The sequence below is a fragment of the Synchiropus splendidus genome, chromosome 11 (genome assembly GCF_027744825.2).
Source record: "Synchiropus splendidus isolate RoL2022-P1 chromosome 11, RoL_Sspl_1.0, whole genome shotgun sequence".
NCBI lineage: Eukaryota > Metazoa > Chordata > Actinopteri > Syngnathiformes > Callionymidae > Synchiropus > Synchiropus splendidus.
The window spans coordinates 5,530,582-5,549,957 of NC_071344.1; the positions used below are offsets into that span (position 1 = coordinate 5,530,582).

General features: G+C 43.0%; 1 protein-coding gene across 2 annotated transcripts; it reads left to right on the plus strand.

The window, feature by feature from the left end:
* Positions 1 to 2,317: 2,317 nt before the first annotated feature.
* nr3c1 (nuclear receptor subfamily 3, group C, member 1 (glucocorticoid receptor)) lies at positions 2,318 to 19,007 on the plus strand. 2 transcript variants are annotated; one of them, XM_053878472.1, is made up of 9 exons: positions 2,318 to 2,391; positions 5,428 to 6,611; positions 13,051 to 13,211; positions 13,412 to 13,528; positions 13,601 to 13,882; positions 13,969 to 14,113; positions 14,867 to 14,997; positions 15,571 to 15,728; positions 15,839 to 19,007. In XM_053878472.1, the coding sequence occupies exons 2-9, from the start codon at positions 5,428 to 5,430 to the stop codon at positions 15,989 to 15,991; spliced, it is 2,331 nt and encodes a 776-aa protein (XP_053734447.1). In that variant the 5' UTR covers positions 2,318 to 2,391; the 3' UTR covers positions 15,992 to 19,007. The 2 variants fall into 2 exon arrangements, with proteins under 2 accessions (XP_053734447.1, XP_053734446.1); XM_053878471.1 differs by lacking the exon at positions 2,318 to 2,391 and adding an exon at positions 3,830 to 4,151.
* Positions 19,008 to 19,376: the final 369 nt, after the last annotated feature.

Consider the following 19,376-nt stretch of genomic DNA (forward strand, 5'->3'; position numbering starts at 1 on the left):
TCAGAGACAGTGTTCATGTAAATGTTTTCACAGATCAACACGGTGTGGCAGTTGCATATTGGATATTACTGCACGTACTGTTATGGCTCGATTGAAATCCAACAGGAAGATTCTCTCACTTGATGTGTGCTACTGTGTGGCACGCTGTATCACGTATGTGTGATGTTAGCATGGCTGGGGGCCTTAGTTTTTGCTGGGAGTCAGTGTGTAAGCCTGCCGCTGTCTGCCTCATTGCGGATGTAGAGTGACAGTCCTGTCTACGGTGTCACATTGTCTAAATGAAAACTGTCTCGCCCATCAGCAGAAATGTTGACACAGATGTGTCACGTGGCAAATGTGCAGTGGATCAATGTCATTGACTGGTTCATAAAACAATAGTGCTTGGCGATGCAGCTGCATGCTTGTTTATTGCAGGCCTTGGGATGTTGACCCCAGACTGTGCCAGAGAAAGAATCCTAGACCAAGACCAGGGCAAGACCAAGACCATGACAACGTAAAAAAAAAAGAAGATTGGTGTTGAGTACTACAAGTCTGATAAAGTGTCTCTCTATATGTTTCCTGTGATGGACTGGCGACTTGTGGAGGGTGCCCCCCACATCTCACCCTATACAGCTGACAGAGGCCGACGCCCAGTGTGACCTTGTTAAGGAGATTAACAGAAAATAATGAAAAATAAAACATTGTGTTGTAAGTAAGGTCTATTGTAAATTGTCTAATAATTTCAGAGAATTTCATCACAGTCTGTTGAAGCTAACACATGCTCCCACATGCTTTTTTTTTTCGGTCTGGGCAACACACGGCGCTCTCTCAAAATTCATTTAATTACATTATAATGGCAGCTCACTGCAGGTTTGATTACCTATTCATGGAGGGTTTTTATCAGCTGCTCTTAAACGGCCTCAGTACAGTTGAGCCAGCCACAGCAGCATGTCCTTGTTATGGGATCGATTCAGCTGTATCCATGAATACTTTCCATGTTTCAGGTGTTACACATGCACTATACTCTGCATTTGGATGTAAGACATTCATGTTCATTCATTGGGTGTAGCTGCTGCATATTCTTGCCTCTATCTCCATCCTATACAAAACCTTAATTTTTAAAATTATTACTATTGGCTCCACATGCATTTAAGCGACTGTCCGTTGGGCCCGAAATAATTCATTCATCCATTTCTACTCCCCAAACTGCCAGGAAGTGGGAGGGTTCTGGGAGTTGAGTTAATCATTGCCGACATTTGGGTATTTTAGATTAGAAGAGCAACCTTCATGCACGATTTCGCACAAAAGTGTGAGGACATGAAGCTGTCGCGCCATACAAAGACCCCAGATTTGAGCCATTGCACCCGGCACAAGATCTCAAATCGTCAAGTTCTTAGAGATTCTGGGCCACAAGAGGCTTTATAAATCAGGTTCTTGTGTAGTTTAGTATATATCTATACATATTTCATTTGAACTCACATAATTGTGCGGCTTCACATTTCGGAATGGTGAACTGTCATTTGCAGGTGCCTGAACAAAGACAGAAAAACAGTCATTTCTTATTATTTTCTCTTTGAAATTGCAGCACTTTTGGCCGTGGCTGGGACAGTGGCGAGTTGCGGTGCTTTGAGGCAACTTCAGATTCGGAGTGAACCAGGGACGCTCCTGTGTGGAGCTTGTACATTCTCTGTGTGCGGTTCCTCGGAACACTCTGATCTCCCACAGACCAAATATACGCAGCCTTTAATTGGTGACTTGTAATTGTATATTGGTAGGAGTGTGTCTATATGAGTCCTGTGGACTGGCAGTCTTCCCTCAAAAGGTTCTTTGCGGCAGGTGTAGATTCCATAATGGCGATAGGGTTATTTCACATATTGTCGTGTCTATTTTCCTTTCTCATAACCATATTGAATTTATCTAGAATGCTACCTAAAATCATTAATATACCATATTTTTTGTGAGATCTTTTTTCCCCTGTTTGATAACCCTTTAAGGACCCTGAAGTTAGCAATGAGAGTTTAAATTATAATTATTATTGGCCTCCTATATTCATTTCAATTAAATTCAGTTGATTTTATTCAAGATGATGTCATTTTAATTAATTTGTTAACTATTATTAATTTAGTTTTTGATAATCGTATTTACATTAATGTATCTTCATTTGATCTGTTTGTTTTTATCTACAATCTATTTTAGTTTCGATCACAATGCCTTATCTCCTCTGACCTCCATGCTGTGCCCACATTATCGTGCCACTGTCAAACCAGGAAGGAAAAACAATCTTCTCTCATGCCAGGACCATGAACCACTCCCCCAGCTATTATTACAGAGTGCCAATTCCAGTTAAGAGGAAGTATTTTGTGCCTGGAGTTGTGGTCGGACATTTTCTGCCATCATCTATGGATATGAAATGTACGTAAGTAGCAGCAGGTTTGAGATGTTAATGTCAATAAATATAGACATTGATCAGAAAACATCTGTCTCTTTAAGTGAGGGCAGAGCTGTCCTGAAATATGTCTGGGATTTCAGACAGTTTAGTAAGTCTTGTTTGCACTGCGGCTGCCATTGTTTGATGTGTTTTGGTGTAATAAAGCCGACTTTTATTGCTGTGGTGCAGAGAAAAAGTCACAGATGATGGCGGAGCACCCTTGACTTGTGGTTGTGAGGAGGCAGCGGTCACGCTTTACCCTGTTAATTCAGACTATGTTGTACTGGAGAAGGGTTGCTAAGCAGCCACAGGGGATGAGTGGGATTCAAACAGTGGGGATTTTGAGCTACAGTGCGCAAAACACTGATTTGTTTCTCTCAGATGTACAGTTCTTCTGGTCATGGTGCGTTAAATATTTTAATTTCATGTAAATTCTGTGAACTTAAGGAGACATACGTTGGCACGTAGGCATTGATGCTCCCTGACTTGCATTATGTATCAAATTACATCAAGTACTCCTCAATTTATTTTCTGTTCTTTCCTTGGAGATGCATCTCTCTGGCCACTCTTTTTTATTCATATCACTCAACATCCTATTAGAGCCAATTTCCCTTCCCCTGTATGTAATTTATTTCCTGCCTGTGCCAGGTTAGATTCCATCTTTTGGAACAGCTTGAATTTCATGCAAGTACAGCATAAATAATAAAAGACAATGTGGGCCTGACAGAGTGCAAAGAGGATATGTACTTGCATTTAAAATTTAAGTGTCAAAGTGAGGCAAAATAACAAAACATCTACATTCAAATTAGATATTCAGCGTTCCGTTCCCAAACCACTGACCTACGAGGCAGAGTCAGTAAAGCAACACTGACTGTCTTAAGGTGATCTGCCCTACTTACAAGACTACAGTGCCTTTTGAGCAGTAATAATAATGGTTTGCTAAGGACCCTGCATTTCCATGGCAATGCCTTGGAGACCGAATTTCATCCTGAAACTGACAGCACATCAAAAAGCAGATATAAATACCTATCTCTGAGCAAGAAAAATAATAATCTGCTTCACTTTAGAGTTTTTAACCATTCACACAAAGGTGCTGCTGTGTATTTTTATATTATACTGTGGAATTTAGTTTCCTATGATAGGGAAATCACAGTTGACCACTTTACCTATCACCAGTACAATAGGACAAGTCATTCAACTGTGTTATATAGAAATTTAATTTAAATTTAAATTTAAATTAAAAGCCAGAAAAAGCTGCATCATCCGATTTGTTTTATTTTATAGAAAGTGAGTGAAAGTTTTTGCAAAACAACTAAATCGCAAACTGAAATTAATGGTTGTACTAATGGGATGTAATGTTTCAGTAAAACCCTGTTTTTTGTTTTCATCTGCTTTGATACTGTAGTATCAATCAGTGACCAGTAGGTGTCGCCGCGTGTCGTACACAGGCCAGCCGACTCCTGTTCTCCATTTTGTATGTTTTCCTGAAGGTTAGCGCCTACTTCCAGACTGGGAAGCGAGATGAGAAGAAACCAAACTTAGATTTGACTGGCCGCAACACGAATAGAACGTATCCAAGGGCTATATTGAGAAGCTTATGAGAGGTTTCTGTCATCGGATGTCTAATGCGGCGTGAGTCAGGTTCGTATTGAGTCAGTGTCGCGTGCCTCGGACCGCTATCTTCAACCAAAACAATGTTGACAGCCGACCTATGGACATTCGTCAACAAACTGTCATTTCAAGGGTGAGTACAAGCGTATAGTTGCACGCTGAATATTGCGCTATTGACTCGGGAATGTAGGTCACGACTTGCAGTTTAACGAGGTACACTAGCATGTCTGCTAACACCTCGGTCCCTACTGTAACTGTATGTACACTGCTAGTTAGCATTCCCGCTCCCACCAGACGTCGCAAGCTAAACTATCTCTCAATATTCCTGCGTGTTGTCGTCCCCGTTTTGATTCCTAGTACACGCTTTTGACCATGTGCTTATTTTGTATGGTAGCACTGTGAGACATCAGAAGTGCTTTCTGTTGACAGTTAGCTCTGCTACTGTTAGCTTTGAAGGGCGCGCATGCTTCGCAACTTTATCAGTATTCAGACTCGTTTGGGATGAGCTCGTCACTTATATTGCGTTTAATGGAAACATTTTTGACGTGAGTGGGTTATCCGAGCGGCGTATTAGCTAATTGAGGCACACCTGGATCGTGTGCTTGGTTTAAAAAAAGAACAGACGTATGAAGTCGATGCGTTCGTAGATGGCAGCTCTGTTGTCATACCGACTTAGAAAGAAGCGCTTATTCTCAAAGACCCACGAGAGATTAGGCGACTTAACACTGGCCTGCCACACCTGAAACCCCTCAGCTGCTCGAGCCTTTTTGATTAATACCTGTTTACGACTACGTTTCACCTCAGCGCCTCCATTTGCGCCATGTTCCAGGTCCAACTGAAAAGACGACATATTTCCGTGTGATCCACTCAGAAGTTGTGTATTTGATAAGTGAATACTGCAGCAGTGCCTGTCGACATATGGTCGTAACATGTCTACTATGCTTTTTAAACGTAAACAAAAACTGCCGCAGCACTACGTGGCCTACATGGAATGTAGCTGTACATTTAAGGAGTAGACTCTGAGCAAATATGACCCACTAGTTTTGCTCAAGCAACCAAATTAGAATTCTTATGAGAATGTCTGCAGTCATGTTGAATAGAAATGTGATCGCAATGTTTCTGTGACTGGTAAAATATGTCGTTTCAAAGTTTAAGTCCGTTGCATCCCAGGTGTATGCTCATCTGTTTGTTTATGGTTGCAAGCAACAAACAAAACAACATTTACGCTGATTGCATTCTCAGAATCATTGACACTGTGTAGCAAACAAATTTACATGAGTAGCAAGTCACTTTAATGTCATTTCAACTTAAAAAAGTATGATTAACATTAATTCTTCAATGTTGTCATTGACATTTTGTTTTGCGTTTCAGTTCTCGCTTTTCACACTGTATTTTTCCTCCCAAATTAGATGGATGAAAGTGGAGTGGAGAAGTTAAACTATGGAAGAGATGGCCATTTAAGCAAACTCGTCTACTCTGAAAATCCTGAGGAGGGAGGTCCCCTAAAAGTTGTCCCCCATGGGGCCATATCCGTCACATCTTCCACCCCTTTTGTTTCATCCAGCCTTTTGATGCAGCCTGGACAGGTACCAAACGGCCTCCACACTCAGCCTCTCCCATTGGAGCACATCTCCACTTCTCTCGCTGGGACTGTAGGCGCGGTGCAGGATGAGCAAGAGACCAGGGCCCTGACCAAAGAACAGAGGCCTCCACAGCAGTTGCTTCAGTCACAGACAACTTTGTTTGGTTCACTGGGTGTGCATGTGCCACTGCTAGAAGCCAGTAAGCGAGACCTAAGCCAGTCCTCCATGGATTCATTGATTGGGGGATCAGATCCCAATTTATTTCCAGTAAAAACAGAAGATTTTTCAATGGACAGAGCAGATCCCATTGATTTTGATCATGCTTTTGACAACGTTGGCAGAGAAGTGGATGTGAACCAGAAATTATTCAGTGATAATACCCTGGATCTGCTGGATGATTTTGAGCTCATTGGCTCACCTTCCAATTTTTATGTTGGCGACGAGGCCTTCCTGTCAACTCTAGCGGACGAGTCATTGTTAAGCGATCTTAATCCAGAAAAGGACATCAAGCCTGTTGTAATTGAGACAAGCAATTGTCATGTCATCTCTGGTAGCCAGAACGGCAGTGTTTTATCAAGTCCAGCTCAGTCCAGTCCAACCATATCGTCCACTGCCACCCTGAGCCCTACACCAACCCCAACTACTCTGGTAAAGAAAGAGAAAGATTCTGGGTTCATACAACTCTGCACACCAGGTGTGATAAAGCAAGAGAAGGCATCACCAGGTCACAGTTTTTGCCAAATATCAGGCACATCTCCAATGACCAGCACCGGCACCATCTCAATCTGTGGAGTCAGTACTTCAGGAGGGCAAAGTTTCCACTTTGGAATCAATCCCAGCAGCTGCAACAATGCCTTGAAGGACCAGAAGGCGATGTCCACGCTGTGTCTCCCAGTCACGACAATTGGAGGAACCTGGAACAGAGACCTGAGTACAGTGGAAAACTCAGCCATACATCGAGCTACTGAGACTTTCTCAAGCTCTCCTTCCTTCACCAGCAGCTATGCCAGGTATATCTTTCTACCTATTCATTTTATCAGAAGTGGACCAGTGTCATTTGTCAGATTTTTTTACTTTCAACAAAAGGCCTAGGTGGATCTGCTTGTGCGGGTCTGTTTAATCATGAGTCTTCTGTTTGTGGCAAAAAAAATGTGTGTTGCACCTGAGAGCGCAGAATTTGCAAAAACAATATGGTGAAATCAGCAGGGAAATTCCACTTTTACCTTTTCTCTGTGAAACTGAACGCCTTGAGGTTCATGCTGTGCATGTGGTGTAGTGGTAATACCTGAACGGCCAATGACTGAGCTGTATCTGCTAGAGATCTGTGGATTGTTGTCTTTCTAAAGACTGATTTCCATTTCACTTTTCAATGTGGGCTCAGTGAGTGAGTGGAAAAACACAGCCCCACAAAGTGTCTCTTGTGTAATTACTGAGGTGCTGCCCTGTAAGAGTTTTATGGTTCCAGCTGTGAGCTTGGGTTTGGGGCCCTCTGTTACATTAGTTCCATAGAATTTCCTCTGAAACATAAGCATGAGAGCATGATTGCAAACAATTTCTGTATGCGTGTTTGTTCAATCGATTTGACCGTTATCTGCAAATTAGCTCAAAGACTGATGAACTCAGTTGTGAGTGAGAATAGCCTTGGTGAATTAACATTCACATCATATATCATTTTTCACTTGGGTAGTTGAACCCATGCTGGCCAATGTCAAGGCAAAGGCTGTATTATTATTTACTTGCATCTTTTCAAGGTATGCTACTTTACTTAACATCAAGATGCATGTAGAAATATTTTTTTCTTGAAATGATTCCTTTCCAGTATTTCAGTCCATAGTTCGGACCAATCCGGCCTTTGCACAATAAGAGAAGTATCAAAGTATTGTGGTGCCATTGTGGTTTAAACAATCCAAAGTTGGAGATTAAATTCCTGCCATTATTTTATCGTCTTGACGCTCAGGATAACCTGCAGTTTCCCCGTGGATTTTCAGTTCGAGTTCAGTGGAATAAAAAAGAGAAACATACACAACTTAATTGGCGGTAGTTATAGACATTGAACGTGTCACTTTTTTAAAACAGATTTTACACATTTCAAGCATCAACAGATGCAGTTTGGTAGATGATGCAAATCTTCATCATATGATGGTGAAGATTAACTGGTTGGAATTAGTCACTGAAACCAGACTGGACTGACTCAGAACCTGTATTTCAGTGAGTCTTTGCTTTAGGGAGGTTTGCCCAGGCACGTTTCAAATGGTGCACATGTGACACTGGCAAAACACACGTGTGGAGATAATGAGTCAACTGTGGAAACTCACTTTGAGTCACTGCAGAATACATCTATAATTGAGATTCTCACGGCTGCACTGGAACAATTCCCTTTTGTTTCTCTTTTCTTTAGTGCATGCTTCAATGTTGAGGTGATACTTTGATTTGAACTCTGGAAAACTTAATTTAGTGTTTACATTTTTTAAGCGGTTAGCAGTTGGTATTTTTATGTGTGCAACAAGGATGTCTGTGCCACAAAAATGCCTGCCAAGCCCACAAGCTCTATTTTTGGCCCATCAGAATTTACAGTGACATTAAAAGGAGCGGTCAGAATAATACCAAATAAAACAATAATAGACCTAGGAAAAGTAAAAAGAAAACAAAACAGTAACACACAACTTCGACATGACTTTCAATTTACATAATCTTACAAAATGAAAACAATAACCTAAGCAACAAACCAAGTCTGTGATTCAGTTTCTCAAATATATATGTTATAATATGTTATAATATGTTAAACAAAATAAATAAAACATGTATACACTGCTACTTTGACTACTGTTATTGTTAACTATAAGAGAAGACTTGCAACCCAAATATAAGTGAAATTATGAGTAATTGTAAATTATGAAGTAATTGTACATGCTAAACCCAATTCATTCCTACTGGACACATCTACTGTTACATCCGATACAGATGAACTGTCCTGCCAGTGCTGCGGCCGAGGGCAGATTTTCCTCAGTGCATGTGAAGGTTAATTTTGGACTGAGCTGGAGCGGAACATGATCTGTCAAAACCACTTGTAAACAGAATAAATACTGAGAAAGCTGTGCAAACTGATCATCGACTGAAATAGAAAAGTCTGCTATGACTGAAGCCACAGAGCATGTAAGCACATCTGTCTGCTTGCAGTCCTCTTTGTTCTTATGAGCCATTCTACCAGAATGATTTGAATCTTTTAGATCTGGGCATTATTTAACCAGTCGACTAGTCAAGCGTCAGTAACTGAAGGAGGTCATCAAATTTTCTTGGGTTGATCTTTGTTTTTGTTTTTTTTTAACTCCACACCCTCCTACAGAAAGCCTGTTTGACGACATGAAACTTCCATCTTCTGTAAATCATCTTTTACAATCATGTTTCTGTGTGCTCTGGAGGCTTCTGTTTGCTAAGATATTTAATATGAGTGAGGCGGTCTGTATGCATTAGCGCATATATGCGTGTGTGGGTGTGTCCTGTATGCGGCTGCAAAGCGCTCACTCACTTGACCTACTTTTCTTCCCACAGCTGGCGCCATGTGAGCGCACCAGATGAAATGCCAGCCATTCCACTCTCTTCTTTTATCACCAACCATGATCTCACTTTTTTGCTGTGTTTTACATATAATTGTATTTTTGATATTGCAGTTACTGTGATGCAGCTTCTCCAAGCGTATTGTTTGCTTTCCTCATCGAGTTTATGTCAGCTATAGTCGCAGCTTAGAATAAAAACGGCTCACAAGATGCGACAATCTTTATGATCCGTTGGTGAACCCTGAACTTGTCTCCCGACTCCCTCCCCTCCCTAGCATCCCACATTATTGATGCTATTATGGGTATCTTTTGGTGGTGGAAACATGTCTATCCCTCTGGTTTTCACATGCATCTGCTAATGTGAGATACATTCTTCCACTGATACATGTTGTCTGTTGCAGTGAAGTGATAGTATAAGGTTGTTTATTTTACTTTCTAGTCTAACATATCTGGTCTGTTCATTCTCAAGTAGGTAGATGGTGCAGTTTGCTTCGAGTTACTAGCTTGAAGTTCGTGATTTATACTTGCTGGGGTCTGTGTCCAAACTACCAAAGGGTTCGACACTGTCACTACATGATTGAAACTAGTTTGCAGGAGCACACCATCTGACTTCGAAAACATGCTGAGTTGGGTCTTTGTGCTGTTTCTATGCGGCATACAAAGAGAGGCCATGATGTCTATAGAACCACGTACGGCAGTGAGACTTGGCAGACCGGTTTATCCATGTGGAGGCAAGCAACAGCTCGTACTGCATCTAATGTTAGCGCTAATGGCAAAATGTTCTCACATAAAGCAGTTATAAGTAAGTTGCGATGGCATTTATGAATCAGTCAGAAGCAAAAGAAGTGTTGGCCAAACACACCTGCCTTTTCATTGCTTCTGATGCATACAGTGTTTCCCTTATTGTGGGGATAACTTTCGGGGACCACCAGTGAAAATCCGCAGAGTAGCAGCACTATAATGTAACCCTGGATTTCCACCACAACTCTGTAACTAGTAATGCCATTATTGAATGAGCTCTTGAATGAAACATAAACTTGAAACTTAGACTCCAAACAAAAATCTTTTCCATCTAGAAGTGGTGCCTCATATAGCTCTGTAAAAAATAGTACCGTCACCAATTTGAAGCGTAGCTGAGGTCTGCTACCACGCCGCGCATCAGGGATCGTGGTCATCGCATGAGAATGGGGAAGTCTGGCGTGAGAGCCTCTGACAAGCCTCATTTGCCTGAGAGTTGGCAGCCCAGTAAAACTCTGTGATACACTGAATCCACAGAAGGTGAAACGCGAGGAAGCACTGTTATACATGACAGTCGGTCAGTGAAAGAGGAGCACTTACTTTTATAATCATAATTCTGTCCGTCAGGACTGAGGAAAAAGGGCCGGTATGACTGATGTCTTGCAGCTGTATATTGACTTCAGAACAAATTCATCAGTCCAAGTGTCTGAGTGCAGCCGCTGACCAAACAATGTTGGTCTTCTGACATCAGAAAAGAAGTGTTGTTCTCTCGCATGTGAGTGACTGAGAGCGTGCAGACCAGTTCCGTTTTCTATTTTGATGGTTCTCACCCCGGGGAATGAGCTTCCTTCTGCGCCTTCACTGCACTGGCATGCATGCTTCGATTTTATCAAGTCAATATGAGCAATGGTTACAAAGCTTTTTTCCTAACAGAATCAGCAGTTACAACTGTGTGCAAAGAATATGGATTGCTCACTCGAGATAGAATATTTAATAGCTATTGCCATGGCTGCTAACTGTAATTGGAGACATGTTTTCTGGCATAATGGCTACCACAACAACACAACACTCGGAAATGCCAAGTGGACAGCATTTTATAGCATTTTTCCAAGTGCACGCTCATAAAAAGGGCTGTTACATTCCCATAATGAACTATTATTCTTAAACGGGTGATTCTCCACACCCAGGGTCAGACATATTCATTTTGGCCAATGTTGCTAACAAAATAAAGACGGTATTGACACTGCTATTTAACCTGACAATTACGTATAGATCGTGTTATGTACACAGTTATGGAAAAACATGAAGCACAATAAACTCTCTTTTTGCCAGGAAGATTGCTCCTGCTCTTTACAAGCATGATACTTATGTGAAACATCTGCAGGTTGACAAGCCATGGCCCCATCAATCTCAGCAGATGCACGTGATCTCAGGACAGGAAGCCATTCCACCACAAAGCAGACCAAAGCGACAACTCACACAGATATAGAAAAAAACAAGGCAGCCTATTCTATGTTTTTGACTACAGTATTACAGCCACCACCTCTGTGAAATTTGATGCGGGCAACAGTCAACTTGGCTGGCTTTGTCTTAATCGCATTCTCCTTTTTGTGGTCACAATCGGACTGTTGTGAATTCTGTTTTCACACAGTGTTCTATCACCTGCAATTGACGTCACAGTCAATAAAAAAAAAAACATTGATATGATTTCAGATGTCTCAGTCTATGGTTAATCATTTACTCTGAGCGAAACAGAAGTGGGGCAGATTCATGAGGACTATACAGATTCATAAGTTTAGATAAGCCATTCCCACCCGCTCGAGGGTGACACGAAGACGCCAGGCTTAACCAAGGAGGGTTCTACCAGCTTCATGTGATACTCGTAGTCAAAAGAGGATTATAAATTGTTAAGCAGGCCTCGACCAGGCCAACAGCCACCGAGTCAGTGGCGTGACAACATGCAGCACACAAATGAAGGCAGACAACTTTGTTGGAATTCAGGCCCTTTTCTTCTTCTTCATCTGTGAGGAAGAAAAGGTTTGGTGGAGAGCTCATACGCACCCTAACAGATGATTCCCCCTGAAGAGGCAAATGTTTTGGTTTTGCTGTGTTAGTGTTTGCCTTGAAAACACTGCATGAAACGTAATAAAGTATCAGGGAAACGCGTTGAGGAAATGAGACGCAGCTTCAGTAATTGGATTGAGACAAGGAGACTTAGACCATTATGGAAGCTCTGTGATTACTCCAGGGTGGTGGCACCGCTGAAGGACAAGCTGGAGGGTACCTTTAAAGACACTACAGTGTGGGCGAGAGGTCACTATTTTGACAAGACTGCTACAGCCAAAAATAAACAAAGACTTTTGATGCTGCACCTCAAATGAGCAACACGAAAAGGCCTGATCGTTTTGAGCTGAAGAACAAGGTTCAAACAAAACATTGTAACTGTTCACAAGTGGATAAGAACTGACTCCTGCTGTTAATAACCATACTGAAACAATTGTCTTTTGAGTGTGATGTGAAACAAGATCAACCTTTTGACGTTGCTTGCCTGCGTCAACTGTGAAAATATCATTGATGTGCAGGATGTGGTACATTCATCGCACATTAGGATCTTGAGTTGAATACCAAGGAGTGATGTGTCACACGCACTTGCGTGATTGTTTTCTGGCCTCCAGAGGACATCACACGTCGCCCTGTTACTGCTGAGGCGTGGTCGTCCGATGTGTCGGTGTGAAACAGTGTGGCATGTCCGCTGGAGCCTTGAGCACTTTCAGCATATAAACCATATATTCCGTTCTGGAGTCGATCTGTGGGCCCACACTTGTTGTTGTTTAGCTGCTAAATCCCTGCGAGTATTTTTGTCTCTGGGTTGGCGTGGGGGCGTGGACCTCTGGTGAATGGATGTTGCAAGTCCAAGTGACCTCTGGTGGTGGTTTTTGGAAAGGAACTCATTCTGAGCCGCTCACAGTTTTTAATATAGAATGTTGGACTTGTTATTTATGTAGCATGTTAATTATTATGTTGTTATTTTCATGATGTGGCACATTTGTGCTACAATGGAATATGAGCTAAGACTAAATTGATAATTCTTTTAAATGAGAAACACTTCTTGATCTGTTGAGTACCGCATGTTAATGTAGTTCTCTTATACCTGCAGCTCCACTCCCAGAAAGGAAGCTGGCACCACCTCAGGATCGACCCAGGGAAAGAGTGGGACTCATAAAATCTGCCTGGTGTGTTCTGACGAGGCCTCAGGATGTCACTATGGCGTGCTCACGTGTGGAAGTTGCAAGGTCTTCTTTAAAAGAGCGGTGGAAGGTAAAAAGATTTTTCAAAATACTGAGACTTGGATAAAAAAAATCACTGATTTTTTTGCTTCCCTGTTGTTTTATATTGTCACCAGTTTAGTGTCCCTCAAAACCTCTCCAGGCTTTTAACCTTTCTTTTTATTAATATGTTTCATGTGACTCACCATTTTATAATAAATGTGTTGACATGTCAAAATATTTCCTCAACAGGGCAGCACAACTACTTGTGCGCTGGCCGGAATGACTGCATCATCGACAAGATCAGGAGAAAGAACTGCCCAGCTTGTCGCTTCCGCAAATGCCTGATGGCTGGAATGAACTTGGAAGGTGTGGAATGATCCCAAATAAGTGCCAGCAGAAGGGAACTATCTCTGACAGTTTACAATTGAATTGTTGCAGCACGTAAAGCCAAGAAGATGAACCGCTTAAAGGGCATCCAGCAGAGCAACCCCCCTGAAGTTATCCCGTCCCCGCCGGTGGACGCGCCGTCCCTCGTGCCCAAGTGCATGCCTCAGCTCGTCCCAACCATGCTGTCGCTCCTGAAGGCCATCGAGCCGGACACCATCCACGCAGGCTACGACAGCACTGTGCCCGACACGTCCACCCGCCTCATGACTACCCTCAACAGGCTGGGCGGTCGACAGGTCATCTCTGTCGTCAAGTGGGCCAAAGCGCTGCCAGGTCGGGCTGCCACTCTCGACTGTGACCTTTAGCGTCTTTTAATTCATGGAGCAGGTATTGATCAGTGGTATTACTCCTCTGCACAGGTTTCAGAAACCTCCACCTGGATGACCAGATGACCCTCCTGCAGTGCTCCTGGCTCTTCCTCATGTCCTTCAGTCTGGGCTGGAGGTCCTACCAGCAGTGCAACGGCAACATGCTCTGCTTTGCACCCGACCTTGTGATCAATGAGTAAGTACTGAACTATCACTCTGGACCTCCAGGTCCTCAGAAAACCAGCCTGGTACTGAAGTGAGCGAGCTAATAGCGAAACTTTGGACACGGCTACGCGTAGGAAAACCTTTACAACAAAGGAAATGATTCCTAGATTCTGCCAATGGCTCTGGCGCCTCAGTTTTACAACTAGGAAATGGGAAACGATCGGTGCACAAGTGGAACTCTTCCCGCTTAAAAATAAATGAAGCTTGATGCTAGCTGTTGCTGACCGAGCAGGTCTTTGTTAACCCAAACTCTAAAACAGGGAACAGCGGATAAGTGAGAAAGCAGTTTTAGAAATATACAAAAACATGTATGTCTTGTCTTATGAACTCAGAAACTGACAAATCCCTCTTCAGTGATTTGTCGGGTATTTGCAGTTAGCAGTGCAAAACTGCTGATGGCAGTGGAAATTAAATATTGGCCCCATGACTTGTACAACGTGTTAAACAATAACGCAGAGTCACTGCTGTCATCAATAATGTGCTCATAATAACTGCACCAAGTTTGGGTTCAAGTGAAGAAACTCTTTGTTGTTTGCCTAACAGTTTTATTTCCCTCCCGCTCCTCTCCACTTTTTAATATATTTGTTTATGCATGTTGCTCCGCTCTGTGCTGAGTGTCACCATCATTTTAAAGTAAACTATGAGCAGAGAGTTTTTCCTCTGTGTTTCTCTCTGTATTATCTTTTTGTGTCTGGATTCAAATGGCCATTCTTTGTGTTTGCAGGGAGCGTATGAAGCTGCCCTACATGGCCTATCAGTGTGAGCAGATGCTGAAGATTTCCAGCGAGTTCGTGCGGCTGCAAGTGTCTCACGACGAGTACTTGTGCATGAAGGTCCTGCTGCTGCTCAGCACAGGTCAGAGCCCTCACAGGTCCCAGCTTGATGACTCGGCTGCTGAGTAAACACGAGCGTGACAAGAGGCATTAGGTGGCGAGGCTCGGAGAGCAGATGCTGCCTCTAATTTGAATGGATGCACGGAACAAAACGCCACGTCTCCCGAAATCATTCATAATCTGAAGTAGTGTGGCATAGGTGTGTTAATACGTGGTGGCAACCACGCCAACTACTGTGAGACTTATTTCAAAGGTCATCAACATATCATTCATAAACAAATGTGTCTATGAATGTAGTGATTCAGATGAAGGACAGGACAAGTACAGTTGAAGTTGGGATCACATCCATTGTAAGCTTAAAAAGGACACAGAGATTTCTGAAACACCTTAAGTAGAGTCTTTAGCCCAAGTATGTTTCAGTGAAGGCTTTCTTTGTCTTCAAATTCAAACAGTACTTATGAAACGCAGTTGTTTTTGCCGAGAGTTGAAGTATTTCTTCTACTTCTCTCTGACTGCCCAATAGTTCTGTTCTGTAGTTTCAAGTATTTTAATGTTACCAGTGCTGACTGGTTGACGCTTTCTTCCTCTCCTGCAGTGCCAAAAGACGGGCTGAAGAGCCAGGCGGTGTTCGACGAGATCCGGATGTCGTATATCAAGGAGCTTGGCAAAGCCATCGTGAAGCGCGAGGAGAACTCCAGCCAGAACTGGCAGCGTTTCTACCAGCTGACCAAGCTGCTGGACTCCATGCACGAGGTGAGCCTCCTTCTGTGCCAGCCACAGGTCACCAAAAGTGTTGGTGAGAAGTAAAGGGCCCAGTTTTCTCTCTTCAACTTGACCATGCAACTGTCTCTCTCTCTGTGTAGATGGTCGGGGGTCTTCTGAACTTCTGCTTCGACACGTTTGTGAACAAGTCCCTGAGCGTGGAGTTCCCAGAGATGCTGGCCGAGATCATCAGCAACCAGTTACCAAAATTCAAGGCCGGGAGCGTCAAAGCTCTTCTCTTTCACCAGAAATGACTGAGACCCTGAGAAAACTCAATGCCTTAACTCACCCTTTCCTCCACCCCCCACCCACCCCACGAGAGAGTGAAGGAAAGATGCAGGGGGAACACGAGTATGCAACTTAACTGTTTCCAGAGCGGAGCAGCTGCAGGAGCCGACGCTCACAAGTAGGAATCTTTGTGTAGGATATAGGAAGAGCAGTTTGGAGTTGATAGAGAAGAATAGAGGCACCCATTTCCTCTCAGGTTTCTTACCCTCACATTCAGAACATAAGCAGAATATATTCATCAGATGTATCTGTACAGCTATTTTCTACATTTTACAAGTCTGACAGTTTCTATAGTTTCCCAGGAGGACGGTCCTCAGAGGGTAACGAAGCTAATGGACACCTTTGTCGTGATAGATGTGTACGTTCGTCCTAGTTATGATCCAATCCTTCTTTGGTCCTTTTAAAGAAGCTTGTTTTCCTTAGATTGTTTACATGCACCATTGACTCGTCCCACAAGCCCGACCTCTTCCAGGTTTACTCACGTCTGAAAAGGGAAACGAACATGTGCCTTTTTTTCTCATATCATCCACCCAAGATTCTGGAAACTCTCCTCACTGGGCTGATTGTACTTTTGAGTCACATGCAGTTGCAACTTCCCCTCTGTCGGCGCTCCTCGTCCGTGCAGAGCATCCACTTGTTTCACGCCGCCAGGTGCAACACAAGCACTTTTTACTCTGCGCAAGGCTTTAACGCACCCCCCTTCAGCTCCGTGTGGTGTCGCCCCGCCCCCCTCGCAGTCCTGCCAGAAATAGGATTGAAAAGAAACCTGCGTCCGCCAATCAGGAAGGAAAACCCTATTTATCATGTTGATATTTGAACCAATTAGGAGCTAATGTTTTGTAAAAAACTCGACCGTAAATGACGGTTCAATGACGGAGTTGCTGCTCCAGCTTTTGATAATCACTGTTCAAAGTTCAGTCCAGATTCCAGGTTTCTGATTTACCCATCGGTTTTACAGCCACATTTACAGGAGGAGCACAGCCGAGGACTGGAGGCCTGACCTCATTCATTTACATGCCACTCTTTTTTTCATGTTTTCTTCATGAATACACACCACACCGATACCAGGCTTGAGGACACGCACTCATACAATGGCCACCGATACCACAAGGCTGATGCCAATTTACAGTAGCACACGGTTTTTGAATGTCAGTTTATGACCGTTTGGTAAAAATGTGTTTGTGATGCAGTTGAACTTCACCATTCGTCCATCTACAAGAATAATGTACCGAGGAATTGTTCAAATAACATTATAAATGGAAAAAAAAAAGAAAAACTCAAAGTAACTTTATGTGTAATGGACAAATTGCTTCATCGATTCATATGTTTATTTGAATAGTTTGAGATGAAATCTCAACATGGCTCCTCCATGAATGAATGAATGAGTGAGTGGTGAACCGGCACTTCCACACACACACCGTGGGTAACTGAGGAACCTGGAATCGACCGGCCAGGAATGTAAACCGTCAGTGTTCAGTGTCAAATTTGGATTCTCCAGCTTTAGAGATGCAGGTTTTTGCACTGCGTAAGTGTAAAAATGAATCATGTTGTCCCCTAACACGAGTAAGCGCTTAGCACCAGTCACCTTTCGTGGAAGTTGATCCTCACTCAACGTCAGTGCCAAACTGCTGTCCTGTCCGTTTCCAGTGATGTTGGTGTTTTGAGTCCCGCCACCAGGACCCTGTCGTCGTGTAGTGTCACGTGACGTGTAATGGAACCTGTCCGTCATCCAGTTCTCACAACCTCATGAAGCACAAACTAACAAGTCAGATGTGAATGTGAATTTTGGTGAGTTGAGGTGGTTTCATGTGTGAATCTGTGTCAGATCAGCGCTGTGGAACACGTCACTCTTAGTTTGAACACAGAGAGACTGATGCTCTCTCCAAAGCCTGTGTTGTCTCAGCGGCTCATTCGCTCACATCCAAACAGGACAAATGTCTCCTCAAAGTATTGAACAGTGTCTGCAAAAATTCACTTTGCCCACAGCACAGGCCTCCCCAGATTCATTTGCTGCCATTTGTCAATTCCTCCGCCCCACAGTGTCCTGCTCGCCGTCTGTGTCTCACTGTGGGCTGGTCTGACACAGATCGTCACCTCAGGTTTTGCAACCATCTCTCTTCTCTGACTAACAATCGAACCTCTGTGCTGCTTTTATCCAACTCTCGTCATCTTGCACTTTTGGTTTTTAATTTTGTTTCCATGACAACCGCTCCCCGGCTCGCTGTAAACACAAATCTCTGCTGCTGCTGATTCTTGTCCTCAGATGAAACACGCACACCTGATCCTCCCGCTCCGAAATGTAGCCGTGGTTTTACATTTCGGAGGAGGAGTTATGCAATAGAAACGCCCTCATACACAAGATGTTTTAACTTCCTTGTTTTATTTCTCTGATATAAGCTATTTTGCAAACAGGAGATTCACACGCTTCTCTGCAGGCCAGACTTTCAGGAATGGAAATGCGTCACGGTCCTCAGCGACGGTGCCGACAAAGCTATTTTAAAGTTTGAATACACGGTGACCAAAGCAGACAAATTCAACTTGTCAGTCTCAACATTTGTACAGATATTTCTTTGTAGACTTTTTTTTTTTTTTACTTTTAATCCGACAACTTTGGTCAAACTGTGTAAAACTGTGAATAGAATATAGAATAGAAGTCAGTCTTTTCACAATTGTTGTGGAAGTCATTAACTAGCTTGGAAAAAAAAAAACATAAAAACAAAAATATTTGCACTACCCAAATATTCTTTAAGATCTATTTTGTATAAGACATTATGCAGGCGTGGACTTTTGAGGACGATCATGTTTCACTGGTTTCTTCAGTTTTCCAGCTTAGTTTCGATCGAAATTGTAAATGTAAAATCACTGTAAAGAAAACCTCGCCCTGGTCTCAGATCTGGTTTTCTACACACTTGGTTTAGATCTCTGTAGTGTACAACCTCCACGTTGACCGTTCCCTCCACTGATTAAAGATTTTGCTGAACAGTCGCCGCCTGTTTTTTTCAAAGAGCGCGCGGCCACACCAACTGTCACTCAAGTCTGTGAACGCACACCCTACAGTACACCAATATATGAAGCATACAGCACCACACTCACGTGTGACAACACACACACACACACACACAAAAGAGCAAACCAAAACACCCATGTCCGCCGACACTACAACCCACAGAACTCAGAACCATAAACACTGAATCATCCAAGATCTAAACCAAACATAAACCCCATTATGATGACCCAGTTATTTTAGACTTGTGGGGACTAGAAAAGACGTCCCCACAAAGCAAACTGAACTGAAAGTTTTCACCATCAAAGTGAGGCTTTACCTTGTGGGGGTCCAGCAAAAAGGTCCCC

Bases quoted from the DNA above. Each gene is read 5' to 3' on its own strand.
- nr3c1 (XM_053878471.1), top strand. From the start codon at position 4,119: ATGGACATTCGTCAACAAACTGTCATTTCAAGG. The intron at 6,612-13,050 runs GTATATCTTTCT...TTATACCTGCAG, and splicing joins TTCACCAGCAGCTATGCCAG to CTCCACTCCCAGAAAGGAAG. The intron at 15,729-15,838 runs GTGAGCCTCCTT...CTCTCTGTGTAG, and splicing joins TGCTGGACTCCATGCACGAG to ATGGTCGGGGGTCTTCTGAA.